The sequence below is a fragment of the Micropterus salmoides genome, unplaced genomic scaffold (assembly GCF_014851395.1).
Source record: "Micropterus salmoides isolate LMB-PRFRI ecotype aquatic unplaced genomic scaffold, ASM1485139v1 Ms_hic_scaffold_14, whole genome shotgun sequence".
Classification (NCBI taxonomy): Eukaryota; Metazoa; Chordata; class Actinopteri; order Centrarchiformes; family Centrarchidae; genus Micropterus; species Micropterus salmoides.
In genome coordinates this window covers 22,149,148-22,175,086 of record NW_024040485.1, presented here as the reverse complement: position 1 = coordinate 22,175,086, position 25,939 = coordinate 22,149,148, and the positions used below count along the sequence as shown (strand labels likewise).

Here is a 25,939-nt window from a genome sequence, read left to right as displayed (position 1 = left end):
AGGTTATGGGAATTTTGAGTGTATGTTATCCTCACCTGTAAGGCAGGGCTAGTCTGTCCCTGTATGGTGTTTTTTAGTGTGACTCTGGCCTCCTTGGACCCTCCATGTGCCCCCCAGCCTCCTATGTCCCCCATCACTTGGACTCTCCAGTCGTGACAGTGAATGTCCACTGAGGCGCTCCGCAGAGGACCTGCAGATAGGATCGGAGTGCTGAAACGTTAAAGCCAATGTACTTAAAACAGCCCCACATCATGAGAACAAAAAGTGTCTAAAGCATGTTTTGTTTTTGCAAGAGAAAACTGAGAGCTGTCTGTTTAAAAATGTAATATCCATGACATTCACTCGTGGAGGCGGCACATTAGTTCAGTGGTTAGCACTGAAGGCCGCGGGTTCAAACCCCGGTTTCCCCGGCCTTTCTGTGTGGAGTTTGCATGTTCTCCATGTCTGCGTAGGTTCTCTCTGGGTGCTCCGGCTTCCTCCCACTGTCCAAAGACTTACGGACTAGGTTAATTGGTGACCCTAAATTGTCCATAGGTGTGAGTGGTTGCTTTTCTATGTGTGGCCCTGCGATGGACTGGCAACCTATCCAGGGTGTACCCTGCCTTGTCCGCTGGGATTGGCTCCAGCCTGTACGCAGGATAAGCGGTTGACGATGGATGGATTTACTCATGGAAATTAAGCTTTAAAAACACTTTCACCGAAATGAAAAGTATTTTTAATTCAAATGGTGACATCTGCTGGTCATCCTTTGATACTGCGCTTAAATGGTAGGATTCAAGCAAAACCTCACAATGAAATAGAATGGGAAAATAAAATGTACATAGCTTGTTGCATGAAATAAACTAATTATGATTATTAATATTGGTTATGGGTTCTTTACCTTCAAAAAGTGCTGAGAAACAACCGCAGAAATGTTTAGACATCCCAAATGTTCAGGAAACAATATCAAAACGGAGCTATAGCGCACATATTAAATCCAGCTGTTAATAAAATCTGACCTTTAAACTGAGCAGTCAGGGTAGTGACATGTCTGGGCTGCGTCCCTGTTTGATTAGAAGCTGGTGGAGAGTGGGAGAGCAGCAAGGCCAGACGCCCATCAGCCACACTGACATTCAAGCCAGAGGCGAGCAGCTTGTGTCGGTCCACAGTGAGCTCAGCCCTGGACTGAAGATGAGAAAATACTCCTTGGATGGAACACAGACCCTTGGAGAAGAAAATTATGAAGTGTTTAAGTGTTTGGTAAAATAAATAGCAGTACAATAAACCAATGTTGTGCAACAAAACAAACAAAAAATGTAACACTTGTTTCTTACCTCTATATTAAGTGGAAGTCCTCTGTCCTGTAGCCATGACCAGCTGTGCCACATGGTTGCTCTTATCTCTTTTGTCATTGTGAGACATTTCATCTTAAGTCTCATTCCCGCCTGCTGACCTCCAATCTGTGACTGTAAGGTCAAGGCCTTACCCTCAGCAGAGCCAATCTCTACCTGCCCACACATTCACTGTGTTATTAATCATCTGAGAGATTGTACCCCTTCATTAACTGAGCTGTTTCAAATCAATCAACTGTCAGTTCTTGATTTGTTAAATCTATTTGAGTTTCTAACCTGGATGCTGTTGTTTGCAGGGACTCCCAGTTTCTTCAGATAGTTGACTGTGTGTCTAAAATGACTCTTCATTTTGACTGCTTCAGACATCTTTGACACTGCCATCTCTTGAGTTATCTGTAAAAAAAAACATTCATAATATCAACAGCAGTAACTGTTCTATAGAAGTTATAAACAAAACATGGACATTTTGAAAAGTTTTTCCTCTTAAGAACACAAGCACCACAGAGACAAATAGATTTATTCTTTATACTTCTATCTTATTTTTCTCTTAATGGCACAGAGTGCTAATTCTGCCTCCTACCTTTTGATTTCCTGCACTGCTGTGTAACAGGTAATAGTATGAGCCATTTCTATGACTCCCAGAATTCATTGTTACTGCAGCATTAGCAGGAAGACCCAGCTTCTTCAACAAAGGCACAGAGTGGTTTAGACTAAGCATTGCTTCATTTTTATCCTGAAAAAACAACAGCACTGAATTATCATACATGGCGTCACATCCATAGACAAATTAAGGCTCATCATCAGTGTAACAAATGTAAAATCAACAAATGTTTTCATGTATTTCCACACCGTAGTTTTCTTAAGAGCAACTGACGCCTGTAACTCGGTATCATCTATTGCAATGGAGACCCGGGATTCGGCAAGAGTTGGGGACACAACCAACAATCCGGAGGACTGCATTCTGTCTGGACTCCCCCACTCCTACAAACATGATTAGAAAGTGACATAGTGAATTTATTAGAGATTTCATGAATCATGAATTAAATAATGAATTATCAGTGGCACATCTACTCTACCTGAATCACTGTGCAGTTATTGTGATACACCAGCGTGCCCTGCAGGCCTGGCTGTGACATCACAAATCCGCTGGCTCTGACAGTACACTCCTCCATCTGAACGAGGGCTTCGGTGTCATATTGATGTTTTCCGGCCCTACCGGTTACTCTCAGTCTGCTGTGCTGCGGTACATTTTTGAAGGCAGGAAGGTTGTGAGTGAGGTCACCCTCCACATTCAGATCTGGCCAGGCCCTTGCATTGAGCCACAAGAAACCCCGATTGCCCTCCAGACTGACGTCCACCGTGGCTGTCCAGATACCCTGAGGGTCCCACCACACTGAACCATTCAAATTAGCCTAGAGTGGACAGAAAGTCATTATTTTGACTGGTAGTGGTAGCATATAAAACAAAAAAACACATCTTCTTCCACAAACACTGAACAGCTGAAATGTTTCAGTTGATTTTTAAAAAGGAATACTGATAAGAATGAATATCAGAATGTAATATTTGAGATGGGTGAGATACTCTAAATCAGGGGGATGGTTATTTTATATATGGTTTTGGGTGATCCACAAACTGAACATAGATGTATTTTTGACTTTAGATACACACACAAAAAACACAGGCATAGTCCACACATGACCTACACCTAATGCAGATGACATGTGATACCACCCAATGCACGCAGGAGAAGGCAACAAACAGCTGCAATATTACATAGTATTGACCTGCAATGCTTCTACAAGAGCAATATATTTGATGTTGTTGTTATTCTAGTATAAGTATGCTAAAATAATACATCAAAAGCAGAGTACAACCATTCAATGTGCAAACTACAACTGGCAGAAATGCATGTTGGTATCAGAACTGCACCTCATATATGTCTGTTATAAAGTGTGACAGCAGATGAGATAAAATAGTTCCTGGCTGGTACCGAAGACTAAGTGGGGCTCTTTGCTCTTTGTTCGCTACTGTCGACAGGCTAACCACCTCCCGTGTCTGTAGGATCTGACCTTCTATCTACCAGGGCCTGCAATGAATTTGCCTCCTTCTTCACAGACACGATTCAAACAATTAGACAAGCAATCAGTGCCTCCATATCAGGCACAGGATATGTCTTGTTCCTGTGTCCATTTAAAAATAATTCATATAGCATGAGACAATTTGATTCTATCAACCATAAAAACATAATACAACATCTGAAATCCTTTTCATGTTGCCTTGATATTCTGCCAAAAGGTTTTTTCAAAAATGTGTCTAAATGCATGGCCTCAGATCTACTACAAATTGTCAACATGTCTCTCCTCTCAGGTTTTTTCCCACAGGCCCTGAAAACTGCAGTCATTAAGCCACTCTTAAAAAAGAGCAATCTAGACAGGTCACTAATGAGCAATTATAGGCCCATATCAAATCTCCTGTTTTTAAGAAAAATCATTGAAAAGGCTGTTTTTCAACAGCTCAGTGCTTTCTTGGCATTAAATAACTGTTTTGATGTCTTCCAATCAGGATTTCGACCACACCACAGCACTGAGATGGCTCTTGTTAAGGTCTTCAATGACATCCATTTAAACACTGACAGTGGCAGAATTTCAGTCTTAGTATTATTGGATCCTAGTGCTGCATTCGACACGGTCGACCACAACATATTACTAGACAGACTTGAAAACTGGGTTGGACTTTCTGGCACAGTACTAAACTGGTTTGAATCCTACTGAAAGGACAGGGACTACTTTGTGTCTATAGGTAATTACACATCTGAGCTGACAAAAATGACATGTGGAGTTCCCCAAGGCTCCATTCTGGGGCATCTTTTGTTTAACATTTACATGCCTCCACTGGCTCAGATTATGAAAAACAACAAAATATGTTACCATAATTATGCAGCTGACACACAGATTTACATAACCATATCTCCAGGGGACTATGATCCCATACAAGTGCTGAGTAACTGTATTGAGCAGGTCAACTGTTGGATGTGCCAGAAGTTTCTTCAATTAAACAAACATAAAACTGAAGTTATTGTTTTTGGAGCCAGGGAGGAACGATTGAAAGTCAGTGCTCGACTTCAATCTGTAATGTTAAGAACCACAAATCAAGCCAGAAATCTTGGTGTAGTCATGATCTCAGACCTGAATTTGAGGAGCCACATTAAGACAATTACAAAGTCAGCCTACTATCACCTGAAGAATATATCAAGGATTAAAGGACTTATGTCTCAACAAGACCTGGAAAAACTTATCCATGTATTTATCTTCAGCCGACTCGACTACTGAAAATCTAATGGACCTTTTCATTTGGATTTCTTCTTACGGGTAAATCACTTAGTTCAATTGAAGGTCCCAGTACGTGGTCTTAATAATGTTAACAATTAAACCTGTGGTTTTCCTGACACGTCTAAATGTCTGCAAGGAAAAAGGTCTATTGTAGCGCCTTCCTTAGGCAATCAATAATGTTTGGTCATGGACATACCGGCAGATACACAGTTCAATGCAAATTCTAATTATGTCAAAAATTTACTAATCATCCAAAGAAACCTACAGTACCTGTAACACTGGGCACTTTGACTCCAGAGCCCAGAGCCATTGTGTCCTTCCTTTGGGCCCTGTGACTCTATTGGCTCTAATGGAACATGTCCCAGCTTTAATTAACAAGGCCCCAGCCTGCTCAGGGCCTCTAGGAGCAGTGGCCTCTATGGTGATCATCTGGGGCACGCCTTGGGTCCTCAGCTCAAGGATGGAGTGTGTCAGGGTCCCAGAGATATGTAGAGGCCTGCAGGACTGACTCAGCTCTACGGAGAGGTCCTGGTTATCTGCCCTCAGAGAGGAGGTCATAGTAAAGTGGCAGGGGACGACTGACAGAAGGCCCTGAACAGCCACGGACACTGGGAGGACTGTTCCCTGTGGCACAGACATACATGGAGCATGTTAATCAGATGGCCTATTTGTAATAAAAAAATTCACACCATAGATTTCCGAATGTTTATGCTTCCAACTGGTGGAAGGAAAGTTTACTCCGTGTCTCTCTCCATAGTGGCAGCAAGTCAAATGGGGGCTGATGAGAATCTAGTCTAGCAGCTGTATCATCTTTTGTGTTGTTCTGCTCAGCTGCTATGATAAATGAGCTGTAGCTTGAACTTGTAATGGGCTGGAAACTGTATTTCAAAGGAGCCTTTGTTAACATGGACAGGGGTGAATCATGTAGGAAATCCCAGTTCTTCTAACCAAACAAAGAAATGACAACCTAGAGGTAACCGTAATATTTAGAACTTAAACATATTAGTTTATCCAAGTTTCTACTCACACTACAACACAGAACTGATTGATGTTCTTACCTGTAGAGCAGGACAGTAGTTTGTCACATTTAAAGCGTAGGAAGACTGTTCTTTTTCTGCCTGTGAAGCCTTGGTTTTCCCCAAATTACTCCTGAAATAGCAACGCCCCATCTCCAGGCCAAACTCCACACCAGGCAGATGTGCAGTTAAAACATTCAGGATTAATGCCCCATGGGTAGGAAATCCAAGCATCTCTATTGCATCTACAGAGTGTTGTACAGATGCTTTCAGGCTAAGGTGGGGGTGACAAGTTAAGTGCAGACCAAGGCTGCCTTTCTGTACCCCCTCAACCTGGAGAACGGTACTGAGATTTGAGGAGCAGCCAGAGTGAGTGATGGAGATGTTGGCTGAAGTATGTGAAGGCATGAGAGTCTATAGAGGAAAAATTAAAAAAGAAAGGTTAGAGCTGGGACTATTCTTCACTCCTTCCAAACAAATTAGATACAAGAACTCACTATATAAACTTGTGTTCTCAAAAAACAAGCTGACACATGATAAGTGCTGCAGGAATATCACATATTAACATTAATTAATAATCAATATATCTATCCAAAAGAAATAAACTGAAATACACTAAGATGGGCCTGGCAGACTAAAAAGCAGATTTATCTATCTATCTATCTTGCTTTATGGAATCAAGGTAATTTGCTCTACAGCACAACACATGTGGACAGTTAATACAATTATGGAATAAGGATATCAAAAATAGAAAAATAAAAATAGAAGAATAATTTGACAGGAAGCAACTTGGTCTATAGAAATCTCGCCTAACTCTTAGTCTAGTCTACAGACATTTTAGAGGCTCTGTGAGGCAATACATAAAAGCTAAAGACAACATGCTCACAGTGACACTGCTAACATTACTATTCTCTCCATCTTTGTTTAGTGTGTTAGCATGCTAACATTAGGTAATTAGCACAAAGTACAATTGAAGCTGATGACAATGTCATTAATTCAGAATTAGATATCATCATAAACCAAAGTCGTGGACCATTTGAAATTTTGACGTGATGAAAGTGCAAGATGAAAAGTTCAGCGCTCACAAATATATTCTAAATTAGGAGGGTAACGTTCATTTAAACCATGGTCTTGTTGATACTTTTCATGCAGTATTGTTGTCATCAATGCAACTTGTATTGTAATGGAAAGACAAGAGTCATCTCCAAGGTGAAGATGTTTCTTTTGCTTTCCTTCTGCTGGAAAACAAGTTTCCTGAAACATTTTCTTGTTTCCTCTCTAACCTTCAGAAAGACACATTGCTGATGGACAAGAAAATTCCAGCTAGTCCTCCTGTCCTCTCCTCCCCTGTGTTGATTTGCCAGGAGAAGCATGGAGCACACATCACTTTCCACCTCCAATTCAGCTTGACTAGTCGAGGTCGACATGCTAACAGTGAGCTCCCCTGGTACACCAGTAATGGCTGTGTTTTGCTGAATCGTGACTCTCAAGGAGGTGGAAGGCTCCTGGGTAGCAGCCATGTTGATCTGAGCAGTGCAGGTGTTGAAAGAGACTCGAACACTTCCAGAAAGGGAGGTATCACTGAGCTGACCTGACCCTTGGAGTTCTACTCTGTTTGGGATGATGGGGGCAAGAGAGGCCCAGTGATGCTGGATGGTCCAGCCAATGTCAGCCTTTTGGTCCTTTAGCAGTACAGACAGGAGGCACTGAAAGGAGTCATGCTCATTTTCTAAACCCACAAAACCTCTGAGTCCATATTTCCCTGCTTTCCCATGTACGGTTAACAAGGTTTTATGTGGTACATCCCCCTCAACTCTCTTAACCTTCACCCACACCAGCCTCCCCACCCCTTTACACCGGACAGACACCAACAGACTTGAGGTGATGGAGTCCCATGCCACACTGACATCGGCCCAGATGTGACACCAGCTTTCCACCCTCATCCGACCCGTCAGCTCTGCCTGGCGTATAACACTGCCGGTCCCAAACTCAAGCAGCCCGTGCCAGCCATATAGCCCAGGCCTCTCCAACCTCAGTCCCACATTCAAATCCATTTTCCAAGGGCCAACATACAACCCTATCCCCAGTGCCCACCTCTGAGGCCCAGGCCGGAGCAAGAGCCTGAAACTAGATTTTGTGGGCACACCCAGATAAGTCAGCAGTAGCATAGAGGAATGAGTGAGGTTAGCTCGGAGCTCCTTCTGGCCATTAGAACTGTAGCAGCCTTTAGCTTGAGCACTGAGGATAAAATGTGCGAGTGAAAGGCCATAGCTGAGCCTGCTGTGTGGTCTATAGGAGTGAAAGACTCGTACCTCCACAGGGTGACCTGCCACATTTCCATAGCACTGGGCTGAGAGCCGGTCTGCAGTGGCGTCCCCTGTGCAGTTCATCTGTGAAAACAAAAACCCCCTGTTGGCAAAGTTTGTTTTTCAAAGAAGAAACTGAAGGAGGAGATGGAAGAAGTTCTGAGCAATTACTGTACTTTAAGCAGCCACATAAAAGTTAGCGTTACACCAACATGATAATCTGAGCCTTAATTATGAAACAACACATATAATGTTGAAACTGTTAGGTGCTTCATTAATAATATTAATAAATCAGACATTGGGGTGCATGGATCTACTTAACATGCCTTACTCCCACGCATGCACCAGTGGCCACTGGCCAGTGCCTAATTTGCATAATAAAGCAGAAATACATAAAGAAAGGTAGAAATAAATAAATATGTTTGGAAAAATAAAAAGGAGGGGAAACACATACATAAATCCACGAATAAAATAAATTTACAAATTAATAAATAAAATGGCAAATTACATGAGAAAGTAAGTAATAGTAGTGTATTGTAGGTTAATACAAAGGTAAATAAATACAGAAGCAAACTGGAACACAAATATCAATTTATTTCACATAGTTTAACATTTTGGGAAATAAGCTTATTCTCAAACCTTGAGTTAGATGAGAAGATTTATACCATCCTGATGTCTGTATGGTAAATAAAGCCGGCAGCTAGTTAGCTTAACTTAGCTTAGCATAAAGACTGGAAACAAGCGGAAACAATAAGCCTGGCTCTGTCCAAACATAACAAAATACAAACACATGTAAAGCTTACTAATTAGCCTAATTTTCCAGATGTCAAACTATTCCTTTCCTACATGAAAGATACAAATATTGTTGTTTCAATGTGGAGATGGAAAAGGTAAGTGCGGTGCAAACTGTGTAAACTGTACCTGTAAAGAAGTGGGTATGAGTCCCTGGAGCAGCGTTAACTGTTGCCATAGAGACACTACCAATATAGCTGTGCTGTTTCTTGAGCCAATATCAAAAATGATGTCAATCATTCTCTGGTCTTCCATGTGAAGGACCAAGCCTGTGTCCAGCCTTTCGGTTTCTAGCTAACAGAGGAAAGAAAAACATCAAAATACAGAAAAGCAGGCATGTGCTGATATTATGAGAAAGGTAACACATTGATGTATTTTAAGTCCTTAATATATATGAACTTGCTAGGGATAGAATAAATAGATCATAGTTCTGCACCTGGTAATGTGCTTTGGCTTGTACAGAGCTTAATATGCCTCTTTTCAGCAGGGCTTTGACTTGATGCTGTAGCCTGCAGAAATACTCCCATCGTGGAATAACCTGGTCAGTCTTGCCTCCACTAAACTCAGCTTTTAGATGTTCAGGTCCAGCCTGCAGCTCTGCCAGGACTGACAGTCGACTGCCATCCTGGGCCCACCTCACCTGGGCACTACTGCTGGCAGGTACACCTGAATCCAGAAGACAAAGAGACTTAGAAACCAGGAGATATTATAATGTGAAAAACATATAATGTGTTAGGTATAAAGTAATAATTACCTGTGGCATTGAGCAGATGGAAGGAGTTAGAGAGCCGGGTGTAGACCTCACCTGTACCCCGATCCCCCAGTCGACGGCTTACATTCACACACAAATGCTCTGCCCCCAACGAAACACATACCCAATCACGGGCCACGTGAAATTTCTTCCCCATCGTGGTCTCTTCATCTTCTCTGTCCAAAGAATCTCCAGGGGCCTTTTGATGTCTCAGCTCCACACTGTACAAGATCTCCATCACTCTAACTCTCAGCTGTCCTACAATATTATATTATATATTGTATTATATTAATGATTGTCAGGTAAAGACCGCTGAATGTCCAAACTAAATGCCACCATATAATATTAAATTACAATAATTAGTATTTTCAAATTAACCTCTACCTTCAATGAGGGTGTCAGACTGTCCCAGTACACCATCCAAACCCAGGACTGGAGGCAAAATAGCAAGATTGGCAACGGAGTGCCTCAGGTCCCCGGACACAGCCAGCTGGAGACCCTGGTTTTTTTTTAGAGACCCTTTAACCTGGGCCAGCAGAGCCTCATGTCCCTGTGTATAGGAGCCATGTAGAGACACACTGGAGGAGACAGGAGGAACACAGTATGTAAGTAGTAAATCCATAAAGAAACAGTAAACATCGTTTATTAGATATATGATTATCAGTGCATATCTGATAAAGACAAAATTATAAACTTCCTCAGCCATATATGTGTTAAAATACAGGTGGATGTACACACCTGTCTGAGGACATGTTGGCGGCCATGTTTACATCCAGGTCATTGGCAGAATGCAGCAGGCTCTGTGATAAGTTCACCCTCAGTGCCACGGCTCTGTCCCCTCTCTGGAGGGAGTGGGACATCTGGGCATCCAGCTTCACTCTGTCCTTACCATCAGCCCTCACATGTACTGAGCTACTTCCTCTACCAGCCACTATAGAAATGTCTGCAGTGGCCTTCACCTTAACATGAAAAACAATAAAACGATAAGATAGCTTAGATGCTAGAATACTTTATAATGTGCAACATGTCCCATTATTTGAATTTGTTTAAAGAACTTTTTATTTTAGGACCACTGAATGACATCATCTGACGAAACACAGAAGTCGCCAACCTCTAATTTTTTTGGGATCTTTGATTTAAAGGGATGACCGAGAGAAGAATAAAGACCAACTATGTCAGACGTTCCATTGAGCTGCACAGAAAACTAAAAAGAAAAAAAAAAAATACATTGGAACCACAAATTCACAAAACAATGCTGCTGATTATTCAAGCAATATTTAAAATGCTGAGTTGGTTTTACTCACTTGGCACTCGTGTCGCTCTACTCTCAGTTTCCCTCTGGCCTGATAATCAAAGTCAGTGTTGTTTTTGGGGTTCCAACATACATTTCCCTCCATTAAAGCAGAGGAGGGCAGCTGCAGCTGTAACAGCAATAACAGTGAACTGGTCACACGTTTGGCCTTTTCTACTGTAAACTATACTGCACACTGTTGGTGGCATGCATCACAGCAAATCAGCAAGACGTGTGGAAATATACAACCAGTTGGTAATCGTTTTACAGTGGCCCGTTCACCTGGAGCTGATGGGTGAAGTTGGCTCTAACTTTCAACGTTTTGTGACGTAAGTGCAAAGGGTTCAACTGAACTTGTCCGAAGAAAGTCAGCCTCTCCTTTGTTCCAACACGCAACCTCCCTTGTATACCTTTCTGGGTCTGAAAAGGAGTGTGCCACATATAAAACATGTTTCCAATTTTTTCTCAAAATTTTCCAAGTTAGATCATACTGCTTTGACGTCAACATCAATCAGTATTTCACTGAAGTTAGGTCACATTCAAACCCAACACACCATTTTTGAGGACTTTACATTCATTCATTACATTCTCACGGAACTCGTGTTTTGTGTATGATTTTATACACATTTTGCTGTAATTCAGTTTGTAATATATATGTTTAATATCTTAAGAAACACAGACATAAACTAAAATTTAGCTGAAAATATGCAATGACAGACCCATTGATCTATGGAGCAATAAAAAGGGTGGGAAAAATGTGGGATTCGTTTTCATTAACTTTTGGCTTCAGTTGTTCAGTTGTCTCTTTTAAATCAGCAATTGAGACTTGAAGGCTGGCAGTTTACCTGGTTGCTGGTTATGGTCACACAGATTTCTGAGTCTGAGGGAACAGTGTCAGAGCTGAAAGGATGAATCAGTGCAGAACAAACCTAAATATGAGGACAGCAACAAAAAACAGAAATTCCTGAATACAGTACTTACGTACTCCCTCACTTTCTGTAGTATTATTAATAAATGAACTAGGGCTGAACTTACAAATGGGCTCGGTGGTTGGTAGCCGAGGGTGAGGGTGTGGATGACCTCTCTGTTGTCATGGAAACTGACTTTTGACTCCATGAAATAAAGGCCTTTGAGAAGGTCGATGGTGAAAGTCTCCCGCAGGAGAAGAGTCTGAGGAAAGCTCTGGAACGGCTGTCTGTGCAATATGGTGTTGCTATTAAAGTTAGCAATGTTCTTGCTTCCATTTATTTTTGTAATAAAAATCATAACCAACCTAAAATACATCAACAGGTTGTTTACAGGTCAGTCAGATTGAGGCACAGACCTGAGCTGGAGCATTGCTGTTTTCTGATACATCCTCTTGTCCCTCCTCAGCTCCTCTATAACCCCCTCGAACTCCAGTTCTGTGGATGGACTCTTCGGCTTTGAGAAGGTCATCGTCAGTATCACTTGCCTCTTTTTCAACTCCTTAAAGAAGTTAGTGTATAGTCCAAGATTGTTAGAACATCAGAAATCAGACAAACTACACAAAACGGCAATTTAATTCTATAATGTGTTATAGATAGATATGTTATAGATATGTTAATGTCTTAACTCCCATAGAGTGTGGGAACCCACCTTATCCACAGCGTTCAGAGCAGCTGCAAGGCTGACATTGTGCTTGCCATAGGTAAAGGCCATCTGCAGGGTGTGGCTGAATTTAGAGGCCTCCAGAGAGACGTCTCCACTCAAGGGTGGAGTCCACAATGAGCTCAAAGAGGAGGAAGCCTTCACACTTCGCTTCCCCACCATGCCACACCCTTCTGCCTGAGCAGAGACGGAGGAGTTAGAGGGGCAGAAGGCATGCGCATATAAAAATGTTGTAGCACAATTTAGTTCAAACTATCAGAAAATATGATAATTATTTGATTCTAATATTAAATTTAAACATCTGGTACTTTCAATGTACAAATACAAAGACACTTTGGATGTTCAGATGAGTAGCCTCCTTACTTGGATGTAGGTGACAGCTGGTGTGTAGAGTTTCAGACGAGCCTCCTTCTCTCTGCCCCTATCCTTGTACAAACCCTCCAGGAGGAGGTTACGGATGGTCAGCCACTTGCTGGCTGTCAGCTCTGAGGTGAGCTGGAGCGTGTGGCGCTGGTGCTGGCTTAATTTGTGGGCAGTGTAGATGTACAGCCACGGTGTGTCCATGTTAAATGTTCCTGGATGAGGAGAAGCGATAGACACGATGCTGACCAGTGCCTCACTGCAGGTATAAACTCCAATAATATCTTCATTAAGTTAAACATAATTTATATCAAAATGTTTAATGGGTTTTAAAACTTGTTTCACCTTCCCATTTTTTCAGCAGGGCGTCTTTGGGAGGGCTTTTCCATTGTAATCCAGCCACCAGTGGCATCACGTTGTTGTAGTTGATTTTGAGGTGAGTGCTGCTCTCTGACCCGAGCTGTCTCAGGTGAGAGTGCAGAAGCTGAGTCCTGTAGTTTAAATTCTTCTCTGGCACCTGGAGACTGAACTGGAATAACATGAGAGGGAATCTTTTATTTTGGACAAATAAAAAATGCATTTAATGCTTAAAAGTGTAAATACAAGGCTTATCTCACAGCAGGTAATGCATTCATCAGTCCACGTGTGTTGGTTTGGGACAAAAAGCTTCTTCAATCTAATAGAATAACAGGCGAAATTAGAGCCAGAGAGGACAGACCATCACAGATAGATGGCTATTTACCTCCACTGTGTAGCTGGTATGGTTTTGTGTAGATTGGTTTTTGAAGGACTGGCTCAGAAGAAGCGTGCGTTTGTTGTTGATCTCATCCCAGTGTTTGCCGTAGCTAATGTCCAGGGCTGATTTAATGTGGCTGTGGCTTTCCTCGTGCCTGAGGTGGATCTGCGGACACACCGAAAAGAAATACCACAGAGCTCTTAATCAGATGAAGAACCTCTGTTGTTTAGTTACATTTTCACCCAAAAGCTGAAAATCCGCAGCAGAGGTATGCATGGAAGATGGAAAAATATCTGAAATCAAGAAGTATCACATTCAAACTCATTAATCATGTCCATTTACCTTGTGGTTGATGGGAGCGGTGTTGGAGCAGTAGAATTCATGATCTGCTCTCATGATGTATGTGAGGTTTGAGTGCCTCTCACTCCTTAGTCTCTGAGACGTGTGGCACTCCTGACGCAGGTGCCGGGCATCACCTGTGTAGGTGTCAAAGGTTTAATGGCAATCAACATGCTGAAATCCATGTAATGTGACTCCAGTAAACTACTTTGTGTTTTGTACCAAAGAACATAAAAGGAACAAGACAGGCCAAAAATTGAATGTTGGTGGGTCCAGCTTTCTGTGGATAGAAGATTTGGAGACTGTATTGTCCTCATTTTGAGTTGTCACTTCCTGTGGGTACAGTGAGCTACTGAAAATCTCTTGACCTCTACAAATGACACTGAAACAATCTAGATGAAGTAAGTTAGTTTGTGTTTTAACTAAACTGCTCCTTTACTTTGTTAACATTTCCTCTTAATGGGCAGCAACTTATAAGGTCATGTGGCATCCAGCTTTATGATGTATGTTTTTCAGTCACTCACCTCCCAGACCACATTTGAGCCTGAGCGCGGAGCTCCACAGTGAGCCCTTCTGCTCCATCAGTCCCAGCATTCTGGTGCCAACCACACCGGGTAACAGGAGCTCCGCCTCCACAGAGTACTGCCTGCTGCTGCCATCCCGCCTGCGCTCTAGGGCCACTGGTGTGGGTAATGATGAATACAGCAAAATGTAAATGTTGAATATAAAACCAGTAGAGATAATAAATGCCTTTATTTGGTCATGTCAGTTGGATACCTGACAGCGATGCAGTTTCTCTGAACACATTCTTCACAGTGGCAGAGAAGCTGGTCTTCCTCCCCAGTCCACGAGTAACATTAGCAGAGAGGATCATGGGCTGTCTATCAGTAGCCATTTTGGCTTCAAGGTGATAGCGTGTTCTCTGCTCTGACAGGAGGGTCTGAGTGTCGACCAAACCCTACGCATGATAAATGAATTCTTATATAGCCTACATTAAATCTATCTAACAGAAAAATCACAGAAAATCTCATTACATACCGTGATATAATAATTAACATCATCAATCAAAAGCTCCAGCTTTCCTGACTTCATATTCCTCTCTTGTTCAAGTTGCCCTGAGGAAACAACACATTTTTAACATTAAATCCGAACAGAAGTCAGGGATTTTGTTGTCTGTGACCAACCTTGTATGTGGATAGTTTTCAGAGGATGGCTGAGCCTAAGCAGCAGTCTATGAGGGTTGAAGGTCAGGTCCAGAGACATGTCCCTGCGGATGGAAGACTGAGGTGTGGCCAGGAGGAGGTGGATGGAGGCCTCTCTGGGCAGCCATGTGTCTCTCTGAAACATAATTAGGGACAATACTGGACATTAGCCATTGTGAGACTGGATAAATAAATCTCACGCACAAGTCTACAATCCTACTCTTTAAAGCCCTTGAGGGCCATTTATACCATATTATATGTAGATCTAACACAGGGAAATCTTTGCACCTGAGGGAGCAGTGAGTAGGCAGCCTCCAGCAGGTAGTAGTGGAGGCCTCTGTCCAGCTTCAGCAGCCTGAGGGAGAGGTGGACTGGTCCTGGAGGGGGAAGTGAAATAATACCTGTGGCAGGTAATGGGTAAGAGGCATTGGAGCACAGCTGCCAGCCGACCATCTTGGACCCTGTGAGAAAGCACAGATCAGTGTTTGGTAATGGTCACAGAATAAAACAGAATCAAATGGACTTTCAAAATCCAGCCATTACACTTAAACAAACATACACACACATTTACAAGGTACAATGAAAACATGGTGGCCAAATATATATATAAAAAAGCTCTACACAAGCTGTAAAAAGGAAATGTGCTGTGATATTTTTAAAAAGTCAATAGTCACTCTGAATCTGTTACAAACTGTCCAACTGCTTCTGTGTGCCATCGTGTATGACTCCAGGACTTACATGTCTTTGGTGTGCAGGTGGCTCTCTGGACTCGAATCTTTGGCCCCTTTATCTCCTCTCTGTGGTCTCCACTGTGATGAAACACTCTGGAGCTGGTGAGCACATAAATGGCAGTTATTGAAAACACCTTTCAAAACTGCAACATTATGAGCACTAATGTTTTGTTTCGTTTCAATTCAAGTACTTTATTGTCATTCCAAGATACACAGTTGTATACATACAGCATACGCAAACATAGTGAAGACCTTTTAATACTGCACATGATAACAAACACAGTACATGCTGTGTTTATATTTACATAATTTTACATAATTTCTGTATGGGAATGCAGTGGATAAGTCTATATTGTAGTTAAGAGGTTGTAGTAATACATTTACTATGCACTTCTGTCTGTGCTTATGTACCCTTGTATGTTTTCTTTTAACGTTTTTATATGACATCAACCTACCAGCCACTGCAAATGAAAATGAGCACATTTACATGATGGACCCAAGTGCTCGTGTTAATTAATGTGCATTGTGCATTATTAAATACAACCCTGTTTCCAAAAAGTTGGCACGCTGTGTAAAATTTAATAAAACAAAATGTGATGATGTGCAAAATATTGAAACCCTATAACTAACTGAAAATAGTATAAAGACAACTTATCAAATGTTGAAACTGAAAATGTTATTGTTTTTTGGAAAATGAAAAGGCCATTTTGAATTTATGCCAGCATATTTCAAAAACGTTGGGACAGGTTCATGTTCGTAAGATGTTCCACCAGGTGTTTTCTTTTAGTATTTCACAACTTTTCAAGTCTTTTGTTGCCACTGATGTGTTGCTGGCATCAAATTCAAAATAAGCCTATATTTTTTTACATTTTACACAGCATGTCATCTTTTTTGAAAACGGAGATGTAAAATAAACATGAAAAACATAACCATTTTAACCTTCTCTTAATCCTTTCAATAAGTAGAGGATTTGACTAAATTTAAATGAAATAAAGTATATTTCTAAACATACATATTCGCCAATACAGAGGATTTATATAGATATAGATATAGATATGTTTTGAGATGGTGTCATTCATTTAAATGCCACACTTACCTGAGAGAGATAATATCCATTACGTCCTCTGGTGTGTTAAGTGTGACCCTGATATCTCGCCCCTCCTGCAGCTGAACACTGCCATCCAGACTGGTGGAGCTCCTCAGCTCAGAGACCCAGTTCACTGCAGCCTGACCCAAAGCACTATCAATCCCCATCCTGGCAGACAGCCCCACGTAGGCACTGAGAATAAAGGTACCAGTTACACTCTATTCTGCTTACACTCTAAAGTTAAAGTTGCAGCCCCTGTAACATGTGGAAACATGGAAGTACCTGGGTTTGATGTATCCAGTCAGGGAGAAGTGAGAAGTGTCCCTGTAGTTTACGTTGCCCTTCAAGCGTAATGAAAGGAGGGAGGTCATGTTGATGCCCAGTTTGACAGGCAAACCAGACAGAGATGGTAAAACAAGCTCCTCTGTCATCAGCACGGCCCTGTGGTTCAGCTGGACCTCATGACCCTGGAGGATGAAGAGGAAGGAGAAAACAGGAGTGTGTATGAAAATGAGACAAACAGACTGAAAACACACAGCCAGTTAAAGTTAGTGACCATGAGAATGATCTTCTTCCATTATACCTTGAGCAGTTTGACACCCAGTCCTGCCACGCTCAGCGACAGCTGGTTAATTTGATTGTAGAGATCTTCACATGTAAACACACTGAGCTCATTGCCAAACACCTTCACACCAACCCAACACTTGGGCCTGTTCTCCTCTATGCTTCTCCTTCCAAACAACTGGAGAAGACAAAGCAGAAACATGTGATGAAGACTGATTATACCTTCCCTCAATGAAAAACTTAAATTTTTTGAACAGAAAACTTAAGCTATAAAAAAATGTGTCTGCAATGTAAACCCTTTTTACTGTATAAAAAAGTAATGATGAATAATGAAGACAGTGTCATGTAATGAAGAGTCATAATATTTTTTAGATTTATATAAATGTGGTCCTACATATATCTGTCATTCGAAAGTATAAAACTCCAAAGCATAATACAAATTCTCCCACATTAACCCATTCACAACATTTCCAGGGCGGTAAAAGTTTGAAAAAAGTTTTACTCTTCTCTAAATTTTAAAAATCTTCTCTGTATTGTAAATCTTGTATTTTATCTTAGCAGCTGTTGGTTTTGTTACTTGTATTGTCAGCGAACTCTGTCTTTTTCTTTGCTGAAACGATCAGTTTCAATAATCAAGTATGTAGAAAGAAATTAATTTTGAACAGAAAACTTAAGCTATAAAAAAATGTGTCTGCAATGTAAACCCTTTTTACTGTATAAAAAAGTAATGATGAATAATGAAGACAGTGTCATGTAATGAAGAGTCATAATATTTTTTAGATTTATATAAATGTGGTCCTACATATATCTGTCATTCGAAAGTATAAAACTCCAAAGCATAATACAAATTCTCCCACATTAACCCATTCACAACATTTCCAGGGCGGTAAAAGTTTGAAAAAAGTTTTACTCTTCTCTAAATTTTAAAAATCTTCTCTGTATTGTAAATCTTGTATTTTATCTTAGCAGCTGTCGGTTTTGTTACTTGTATTGTCAGCGAACTCTGTCTTTTTCTTTGCTGAAACGATCAGTTTCAATAATCAAGTATGTAGAAAGAAATTAATTGTCATCTATCTTGCTAATTGATTAATTGATCATTTTCAAAATGCCAAACCTTTGATGATTCCGGCTTCTCAAATGTGAGAATAAGCTGCTTTTCCTTATTTTTCAATAATAAATAATGAAAATAATTTTTAGTGCAGCCCTAATCTAGGCATTTATAGCAGTATTTTACAAATGCACTGACTATAACTTAGTCAAGATAACAGTATTTACTAAAATTTTCTAAAATCCTAAATCCAATGTAAATGGTTACTAGTCCACAGAAAAATCCTCCCCACTTGTCATACAACAATACTGTTTTTTTTGTCAGGTCTAACTACGCCCAGTAGAGATGACCTTACCATGGCCCTGGCCTGGTCCAGATAACTATTGGTGCTGGATAAACACCTTTCTTTTTCTCCTCTATGTCCATCATCTGTTTTTCTTCTAGTCCTCCTCGCCTCTTTGGACTGCGTATGTTTTTGGCCTTGAGTCACAGACTCTCCGTCAGAGTCGTGGGTATGGTGACCGAAAATGTTCTTCAAAAGTGGTTCAGCATCTTCAACGTGAAGGTCCACCTTAGTCAGATAAATAAATGCATGCATTCAACATAATGTTGGAAGACTATACTTTTATGAATAAAAATCAAATAGGTGTCAAACTCACATCCAGAAGGTTGTGGGCTCTACCATGAAAATACACTGTCAGGTTGGCAGTGGCAGATCTCGGCAGAAATGATTTGGGAGAGAAAACTAAAGCTGTTTCCACATTTGTAATTCCCATGCCTGAAACAAAAAAAGCAGAAGCAAAGCTGTGGGCTGCTCACACTTTACTTAAGTTAAAGTACTAATACCTCACTGTAAAGATACTCTGTTACAAGTAAAAGTACTCAAAGCAGAAAGAAAAATGTCCTGTGACTGTTATACTATTATATATTATATTGTTACATTAGTATTAATCATGCATTCATGTAAAAGCAGGATTGTATTGTTGTAGCTGGTTGTGGTTGAACTATTATGGATCACACTGCAAATAATAAATTTTTCATTATGGGTTAATCCACTGATTATTTTCTCCATTAATCGATTGTACAAATTCTGAAAATAGTGAGAAATGTTGTCACAAATGCTCAGAGCCCAAAGTGACACCATCACAATGCTTGTTTTGTCAGTCCAAACCTCAAAATGATTAAAATTACATTAAAATAATCAAGAGAAAAACTAATGCGCTCCCTGTACTTATATAAACTGTTGGGTAGTTTAATTTATAACCAAACATACTTTTAAAAAAGTCTTTATATGTTTTGTGTGTGAACATTTTATAGTAGATAAATGTTGTGAATAAAAAAGTACAATATTTCCTTCTGAGATGTGGTGGAGTAGAAGTAGAAAGTGGCATGAAAATAAAACACTCAAGTAAAGTAAAAATACCTCTCATTTGTACTTAAGTACACTACTTGAGTAAATGTACTTAGTTTCTGTCCACCACAGGTAGTAATACAAATTATTCAGTTTTTCTCTCCTTAGTGTGCATTTGATAGTTAGTGTTAAGTGGAAAACTCAGACATTAATACTGATTGTTGTTTTGCTTCATTTGAAGCTGAAGTGAAGCCATATTTACCTGATGAAACAGTGTGGTCTGAAAAGGAGGAGTATTTCAAAAACTCGGCTTCAAAGTCTCTGCTGATAATGTCATCAGGCAGTGACTCGATTAGGGCCTGCTTCATGGGGTCCTCGCTCCTCAGTACATTAGTGAGGTGACTCCACACATATGAGCCCACTAGAGAAGAAGAGAAGCAAAAACCTATAATGTCAAACAGAACAAGGGGAGAAACTATATGGACACATTTGAAAAACCATTTATATGACCCCTGGGGAACACCACACTATAACTATAACATTAATAATGTCCATTACTAAACATTTTCACTGGCAGAACCAAATCGGTTTCAATCAGACCTTGGCCGGAGGTCTCATTCCTAAGCGCTGTCTTCACCACTTCAAACACCTCCTGATCGGGGCAGCGCATGAGTTGTTGGTATGCAGCGATTCTGACCTCAGGATCCTCCTGGGAGGAGCGGTACAGCTGCAACAGCACAGATCTCTGAAGGACGGAAACTGCTGTCAGTCACTGAAGTTAGACTGCCGGTCACCTCTTCACCTCCACCTCAACTCATCATGAATCAATTACCATCCCATTTATAAAGTTGGCTTCTGTGATGTGAAAACTATTGACTTTAGTATTACTTTCAGAATCAACTCACATCAGCCGAGCAGGGAAAGCGTCTGAAGGATTGGGTGGCAACGAGTCTCAGCTCCAGTGCATTTGAGTGGCCAAGCATGATGCGATTTAGCAGAGGAATGAAGGCTGGAGCAGACAGACCAGTGTTTCCCACAGCTTTCAGTGCATAAAAAAGCTGTCAGTGAACAAAATATCTGCATATTAGGTTATGTTTATGGAAGAATATTTCAAAACATCCATGCTTCAGACAGTTACATCAAATCATCAGGTTCAGTGTCAGTACATTATGTCCACCTACTGTGTCTCTCTGAGTGGGATGTTCTCCTTTGCAGCCCTCTTTCAGGGTTTCCTCAAGAATCTGTAGGAAGGTCTGTATCTGAGGAAATTTACTGCAGGAGGCTTGAGACCTTTGACACATCTGATAGACCAAAGATGATCCAGCTAACAACGCCTTGGACCACATCTCTGGGACCTCCAGTAAGACCTAACACAGACAGCAGAGATGCAGTAAGTGCTAAGTCTCCGGGCCTATAAGAAATGTTGAGCATGTGTGCTTGTTTGGATGGATGGATCACACCCTTTATTATGTGATATCCCTGATGACATTAATTATATATATGTCAGGAGTGAATAGAGAGATTTGGGCTAATGTCACCCAGAGGTTCCTACATTGATGGAGTCAATGATCTGTGGCGAAGGATAAGGGATGAGGGCAATGGTGGTGAGAAAAGCGTGAGCCTGCTCCTCCTCCACCTCTTTGTTCCTCATTAAGTCAGTCAGTAGTACGATACAGTTTTCGGATCCACAGGCTGGTAATGCATCCAACAAAGGCTGCCTGTTCAAACAGTTAATGAACATCAGTGTCAACCTCTGCTGCATGTCTGTAACCTGCATCATATGATATAATGTGGTGTTGTAAAAAATTATTAGCAGTTCAACATTTTGGGAAATACGCTTAATCACTTTCTTGCCAAGAGTTAGATGAGAAGATCGATACCAATGTCATGTCTGTACAGTAAATATGAAGCTACAGCTAGCAGCTGCTTAGCTTAGCATAAAGAGTGGGAACTGGGGGAAACAGTTAGCCTGGCTCTGTCCAGAGGTAACCAAATCCACCTCCCAGCACCTAAAGCTAAAGCTCACAAATTGACAAGTTATATCTCATTTGTTTAATCGGTACAAAAACAGAAGTGTATAAGCAGAATGTTGTGGTTTAACAGGTTGTTACGTGCCCGTCTGTTTCTTTGTGCTAAACTAAGTTATCTCAAGGCCTATTTTGTAACATACAATGTTATTGTTGTGACTTCTAGACTTGCTGATTTCATTTGCTTTTGATTTGCTTTTTCAAAATCTCAGAATCTAACTTTCTTTAGCACAAAGACTGGAAACAGGAAAACAGTTAGTCTGTTTCTGTCCAAAGGTACGCACCTAAAGCTCACTAGTTACGTTGTTATCTTTAATTTGTTAAGTCTGTACAAAAACAAACATTGTGGTTTTACAGGATGGGGTTTGTGCAGGACTATTTCTTCTCTGTGTGCAGTAACTTCCTTGAGTCTCTGCTGCTTGCTTGCTGATAATTATTTTTACAGCTTTTGAGTTGCTGCTAGTTACCGGTGGACAGATACAGGCTAACTGTTTCCCCGTTTCCAGTGTAAGTCTTATACTAAGCTAACCAACTACAAGCCATAACTTCATATTTAAACATATTGCCTCCATTCCATTTAGTTGTGCCAGTAGGCCATGCAATTAACCAGAATGGCTTAATTGGAATTAGGCTATTGTTAGTTATGTAATTAATTACACCTATGTTAGACAAGTATAGTAGTAGTAATAGTAATAGTAATAGTAATAGTATGTATTTCTCAGACTAGTGCCTAGTTAAGTTGGCTACTGTCCCATACACTGTTTACTTTTTGTTTACTTGTTTACTTGTCAACTGTGTATTTTTCTCATAATAACCCATAGACAAGGGTTTTTCATCTTTAATCCAATTTACAGGTAGCTAAGCACAAAATATGTTATTAATTGTAATGCAGAGTGTGGAAATACGCAACTTAAACAGTCAGATTGATGAAGAACTGACAGACTGGCCAAAAGATACTCCAATATAAAACACAATACAGACCAGTCATTGCGGCACTTGAAAGACGCTTCTTGCCAAAGTATCTTGAGTTGAGAGAGAGTCAGATCTCTCAGCTGGAAAGCCAGTTGAAGGAACTCTCGTGAAACCTGAACAGATAAAATACAAACATGTATATATATATGGACTTACATTAAATGTATCATAAAACAAATGCAATTTACTATTTTCAAAACTATTCCTCAATCAGAAGCAATTGCCTCCTGCCGAACTGTGAACACCAGTCATCCCATCAATCACCTGATCCCCTCACACAAACATAATGACAATCACAGAGTGTGTCTCTCTTTTAAACACTTCCCATGTAAACAGACGGATGATGAAGGTTGCCACAATAGGTTTGACTGACCTCTTGTGTATGGGAGACATTAAAATGATTGGCTCATACACAGCAAAGCCTCGGCGGAAGTCAAGCCACAACTTACAAACACAAACAAGCCAACAGTGGTCTGGCAGGGTACAGGCTACTTAAAAGTGATTCAAATTCATGGTTGAAAAGGACCGTAGCACCTTAGTGTACGGAAGGGAAACTGAAACATACAATGAGTGTTCCTTATAGATAAGTACAGTTAAAAGCTGACTGGAACCTGTTGGGGCCTACCAGTTCTGGGTCTGAGGTGAGGCTACATAACATCCTGACAGTTTGACTGGCTTGCTGAGGCGTTGATGCTGTGGCTTTTCCTGGCCTTGCAGCCCCCACGTCCTCAAACTGCAGGTCTCTTAGCACACCAAGACCTAAGGAATCTGCATGAGTGTGATGGAAATTTCCAAGGTAAAACAGTAAACATATGTAAAATATCAAATTTCCATCACAATGACCATTGAGCATCAGGGTCCATGTCTGTAAAGCAGTATGCTATGGGTAACTGCAAAAGTGTTAATACTACTCCTGACCTGCGCCTGAAGGAATCCCTGGCTGGGCTCTAAGCAGGAGCAGGGTAGACACTGTTTGGGTCTTCACCAGACCTGCAGTCCTGGACCATGTTGCCACAGAAATGGCTTCACTGCAGTTGACCTCTTCCATCACTGTAGATCCATGCCTCTGAACACAGTGCAGCTCTGACTGTACTGACTAGTGAAAAGAGAAGAAACAAAACCTCCTATCATAAATGCATGAATCAAATGCGACTGTTGAACCAAAGTACTGATGTAATCTTGATAATAGTGACTTAAAATGGACATCCTCATAGTGAGTGGTGACAACCAGCGTCATCATCAATTTTCAACTTCTACTTTTCTTGAACTTAGATACCAAAGAGTAAAAAAGTGGAATCTACAAGCCTAATATACCACCACATCCATAGGATTTTCAAAATACTGAGGCCATGAGTCAAAATCTAACAGTGGAACCCAATTGCCTATTTTGTGTTTAAATACTAGTCTAAATGCTGCTTCAAAGCTTCACACTGTAATTAAATCCAAGTGAAGAAATAGTTAGATTTAAATATGCGATGTCCAGTAATTTTGGAATTGGCCTATAGCAAAACCACCAGGTGCAGGTTTTTAATTGTATGTGACTGTAAACTCCCCCCAAGTTGCTAAAACCCCCAAAATTCACCTTTAAAAAAACCCTCCAAAACCCCCAGAAAAAGTACTTGTCCTTATTCATACCCATATTTACATACATTTTTAACAAAGACACAAGAGAGGTAAACTCACTGTATCTTCAGCTAAAGATACTGAATGGGGCCAGAAGTTTGCCAGCCTGGACTGCTGGCACTGTTTTAGATCCCTGCTCTTGAGAAGCACAGGTCCTCGCCTCTCATACCTGCTGGTACATGTCCCGTACACATCCGTCTGAGAAAGAGGCATTAAAGAAAAGTCTGATAATCACTCTGTGAATGCACTATATTATGGCAAGCGGATGTTAATGACAGTTATTGTTTGTAGCAGGAGCAGAGGTGGTTTTTGTCAGAGTAGAAGAAGTAGTTGTTGCTTGTTTTAGTTTGAATTCTCCTTAAAGACTGAATAGCTTCTGTATTCCTACATCTTTGAAACTGAACATGTCTTACATAGAACATAGCCCTCATCAACCCTCACCTCCTTTTCTAATTCCTGTTTGGAGGCAGTGCGGGAGGTCTGGAGCATGCTCAGTAGAGCCCTTTTAATGTTGAGGGCCCACACCTGCTCCCCTTCTTGATGACACAGGGCCGTGACCTTTCCTGCCTGGAGAGAGAACTTGAGGCGCGTTCTCTCCAGTGACTCCCTGGGAAACAAAAATACCCCAGATGAGCCCCCAGATGAGTACCCTCGAGACCCAATAACACAGAAAAGTGGAGCATCTGAACAGAGTATCACATTCACAGTAAAAACACTTGTAGCATTCCAAAATGATTGAGACTTCCACTTTGAATGCTGTAGACCGAGAAGAAGAAAACCACATGCATGTATGCAAAATAACTGAGCAGGTGAAGGCTAAATCATGCATTCATTCACACACTATCCTTTATAAAAACACACTAAATTGTATGAAATCTGCTGTATATTACCTCAAGCTTTTTAAACGCTGCACAGAGTGTTCCTTCTGAGGGGAAAGTCGCTTTATCTGTGGATTCCTAATCTGTCAGACAAGCATGTGCATAAATCATTGACTTGTTGCAGTACTTTATATACGTTTTTTTTCCCACAAACACTTTCATTTATTGCTGACCTGCATCATTAGGTGACACTTGGAAACCACGTCGATATCAACCACACAGTCCAAAGCCAGTCCATTCCTCCCAGCATTGGAGCCATGAAGGGTTGTGGTAATTGTCGTGCTATACCTATAAGTATACCTCACCCCGCTCTGATAGGACAAGTCAGGGGTAGGAATTCCTAGGTGAAATAAAAATCACAACATTCAACGAAAAGAAGAGTTTCAAATCGAGTAGTACAAATAACTGAATGTCTTACATGGAAAACATTCTAAAGTATTTATCAGTAAGAATGCACCATATTTCATCTAAGTAACAAACTAGATTCTCACCAGCACAAGTTGAATCACAGGGGTTTGTTTCCGTCCGAAAGCAATCACCTACTGTGTAGAAAATCTGGTCAGAAATCTCAGACAT

The 25,939-nt window shown here is 40.9% G+C and overlaps 2 protein-coding genes across 2 annotated transcripts in view; both read right to left on the bottom strand.

Moving 5' to 3' along the window:
- Window positions 1-9,462, bottom strand: part of LOC119902987 — an 18,358-nt gene extending 8,896 nt beyond the window's left edge. The window contains exons 1-12 of the mRNA XM_038719383.1: window positions 9,211-9,462; window positions 8,904-9,068; window positions 7,989-8,066; window positions 5,719-6,090; window positions 4,931-5,284; window positions 2,408-2,743; window positions 2,181-2,312; window positions 1,912-2,064; window positions 1,608-1,724; window positions 1,314-1,487; window positions 999-1,203; window positions 36-190 (exon numbers count right to left, since the gene is read on the bottom strand). Of these exons, the coding sequence (XP_038575311.1) occupies window positions 36-190; window positions 999-1,203; window positions 1,314-1,487; window positions 1,608-1,724; window positions 1,912-2,064; window positions 2,181-2,312; window positions 2,408-2,743; window positions 4,931-5,284; window positions 5,719-6,090; window positions 7,989-8,066; window positions 8,904-9,029 (2,202 nt within the window). The 5' untranslated portion in view covers window positions 9,030-9,068; window positions 9,211-9,462. The remainder of the gene's footprint in view (window positions 1-35; window positions 191-998; window positions 1,204-1,313; window positions 1,488-1,607; window positions 1,725-1,911; window positions 2,065-2,180; window positions 2,313-2,407; window positions 2,744-4,930; window positions 5,285-5,718; window positions 6,091-7,988; window positions 8,067-8,903; window positions 9,069-9,210) is intronic.
- On the bottom strand, window positions 9,447-25,939 carry LOC119902986 (apolipophorins). Its single transcript, XM_038719382.1, has 38 exons — window positions 25,855-25,939; window positions 25,537-25,703; window positions 25,376-25,446; window positions 24,927-25,092; window positions 24,546-24,683; window positions 23,781-23,958; window positions 23,488-23,630; window positions 22,872-22,975; window positions 21,416-21,581; window positions 21,045-21,230; window positions 20,769-20,921; window positions 20,464-20,608; window positions 20,126-20,284; window positions 19,172-19,290; window positions 18,868-19,083; window positions 17,484-17,642; window positions 17,183-17,367; window positions 16,910-17,092; window positions 15,821-15,912; window positions 15,371-15,543; window positions 15,065-15,218; window positions 14,919-14,995; window positions 14,658-14,838; window positions 14,405-14,560; window positions 13,884-14,017; window positions 13,548-13,706; window positions 13,151-13,334; window positions 12,809-13,020; window positions 12,434-12,622; window positions 12,141-12,283; window positions 11,852-12,011; window positions 11,662-11,745; window positions 11,099-11,236; window positions 10,830-10,946; window positions 10,637-10,729; window positions 10,264-10,484; window positions 9,910-10,103; window positions 9,447-9,783 (listed from the first exon to the last, which is right to left on the bottom strand). The coding sequence occupies exons 1-38, from the start codon at window positions 25,937-25,939 to the stop codon at window positions 9,464-9,466; spliced, it is 5,904 nt and encodes a 1,967-aa protein (XP_038575310.1). The 3' UTR covers window positions 9,447-9,463.

Excerpts from the sequence above, each read along its gene's own strand:
- LOC119902986 (XM_038719382.1), bottom strand. The coding sequence starts at position 25,939 with ATGTCTGAGATTTCTGACCAGATTTTCTACACAGTAGGTGATTGCTTT. Across the intron at positions 13,707-13,883 it reads CCGCTCCCATCAACCACAAG|ATCCACCTCAGGCACGAGGA; the intron begins GTAAATGGACAT and ends GTGTGTCCGCAG. Across the intron at positions 10,104-10,263 it reads GCCAACATGTCCTCAGACAG|TGTGTCTCTACATGGCTCCT; the intron begins GTGTGTACATCC and ends TGTCTCCTCCAG.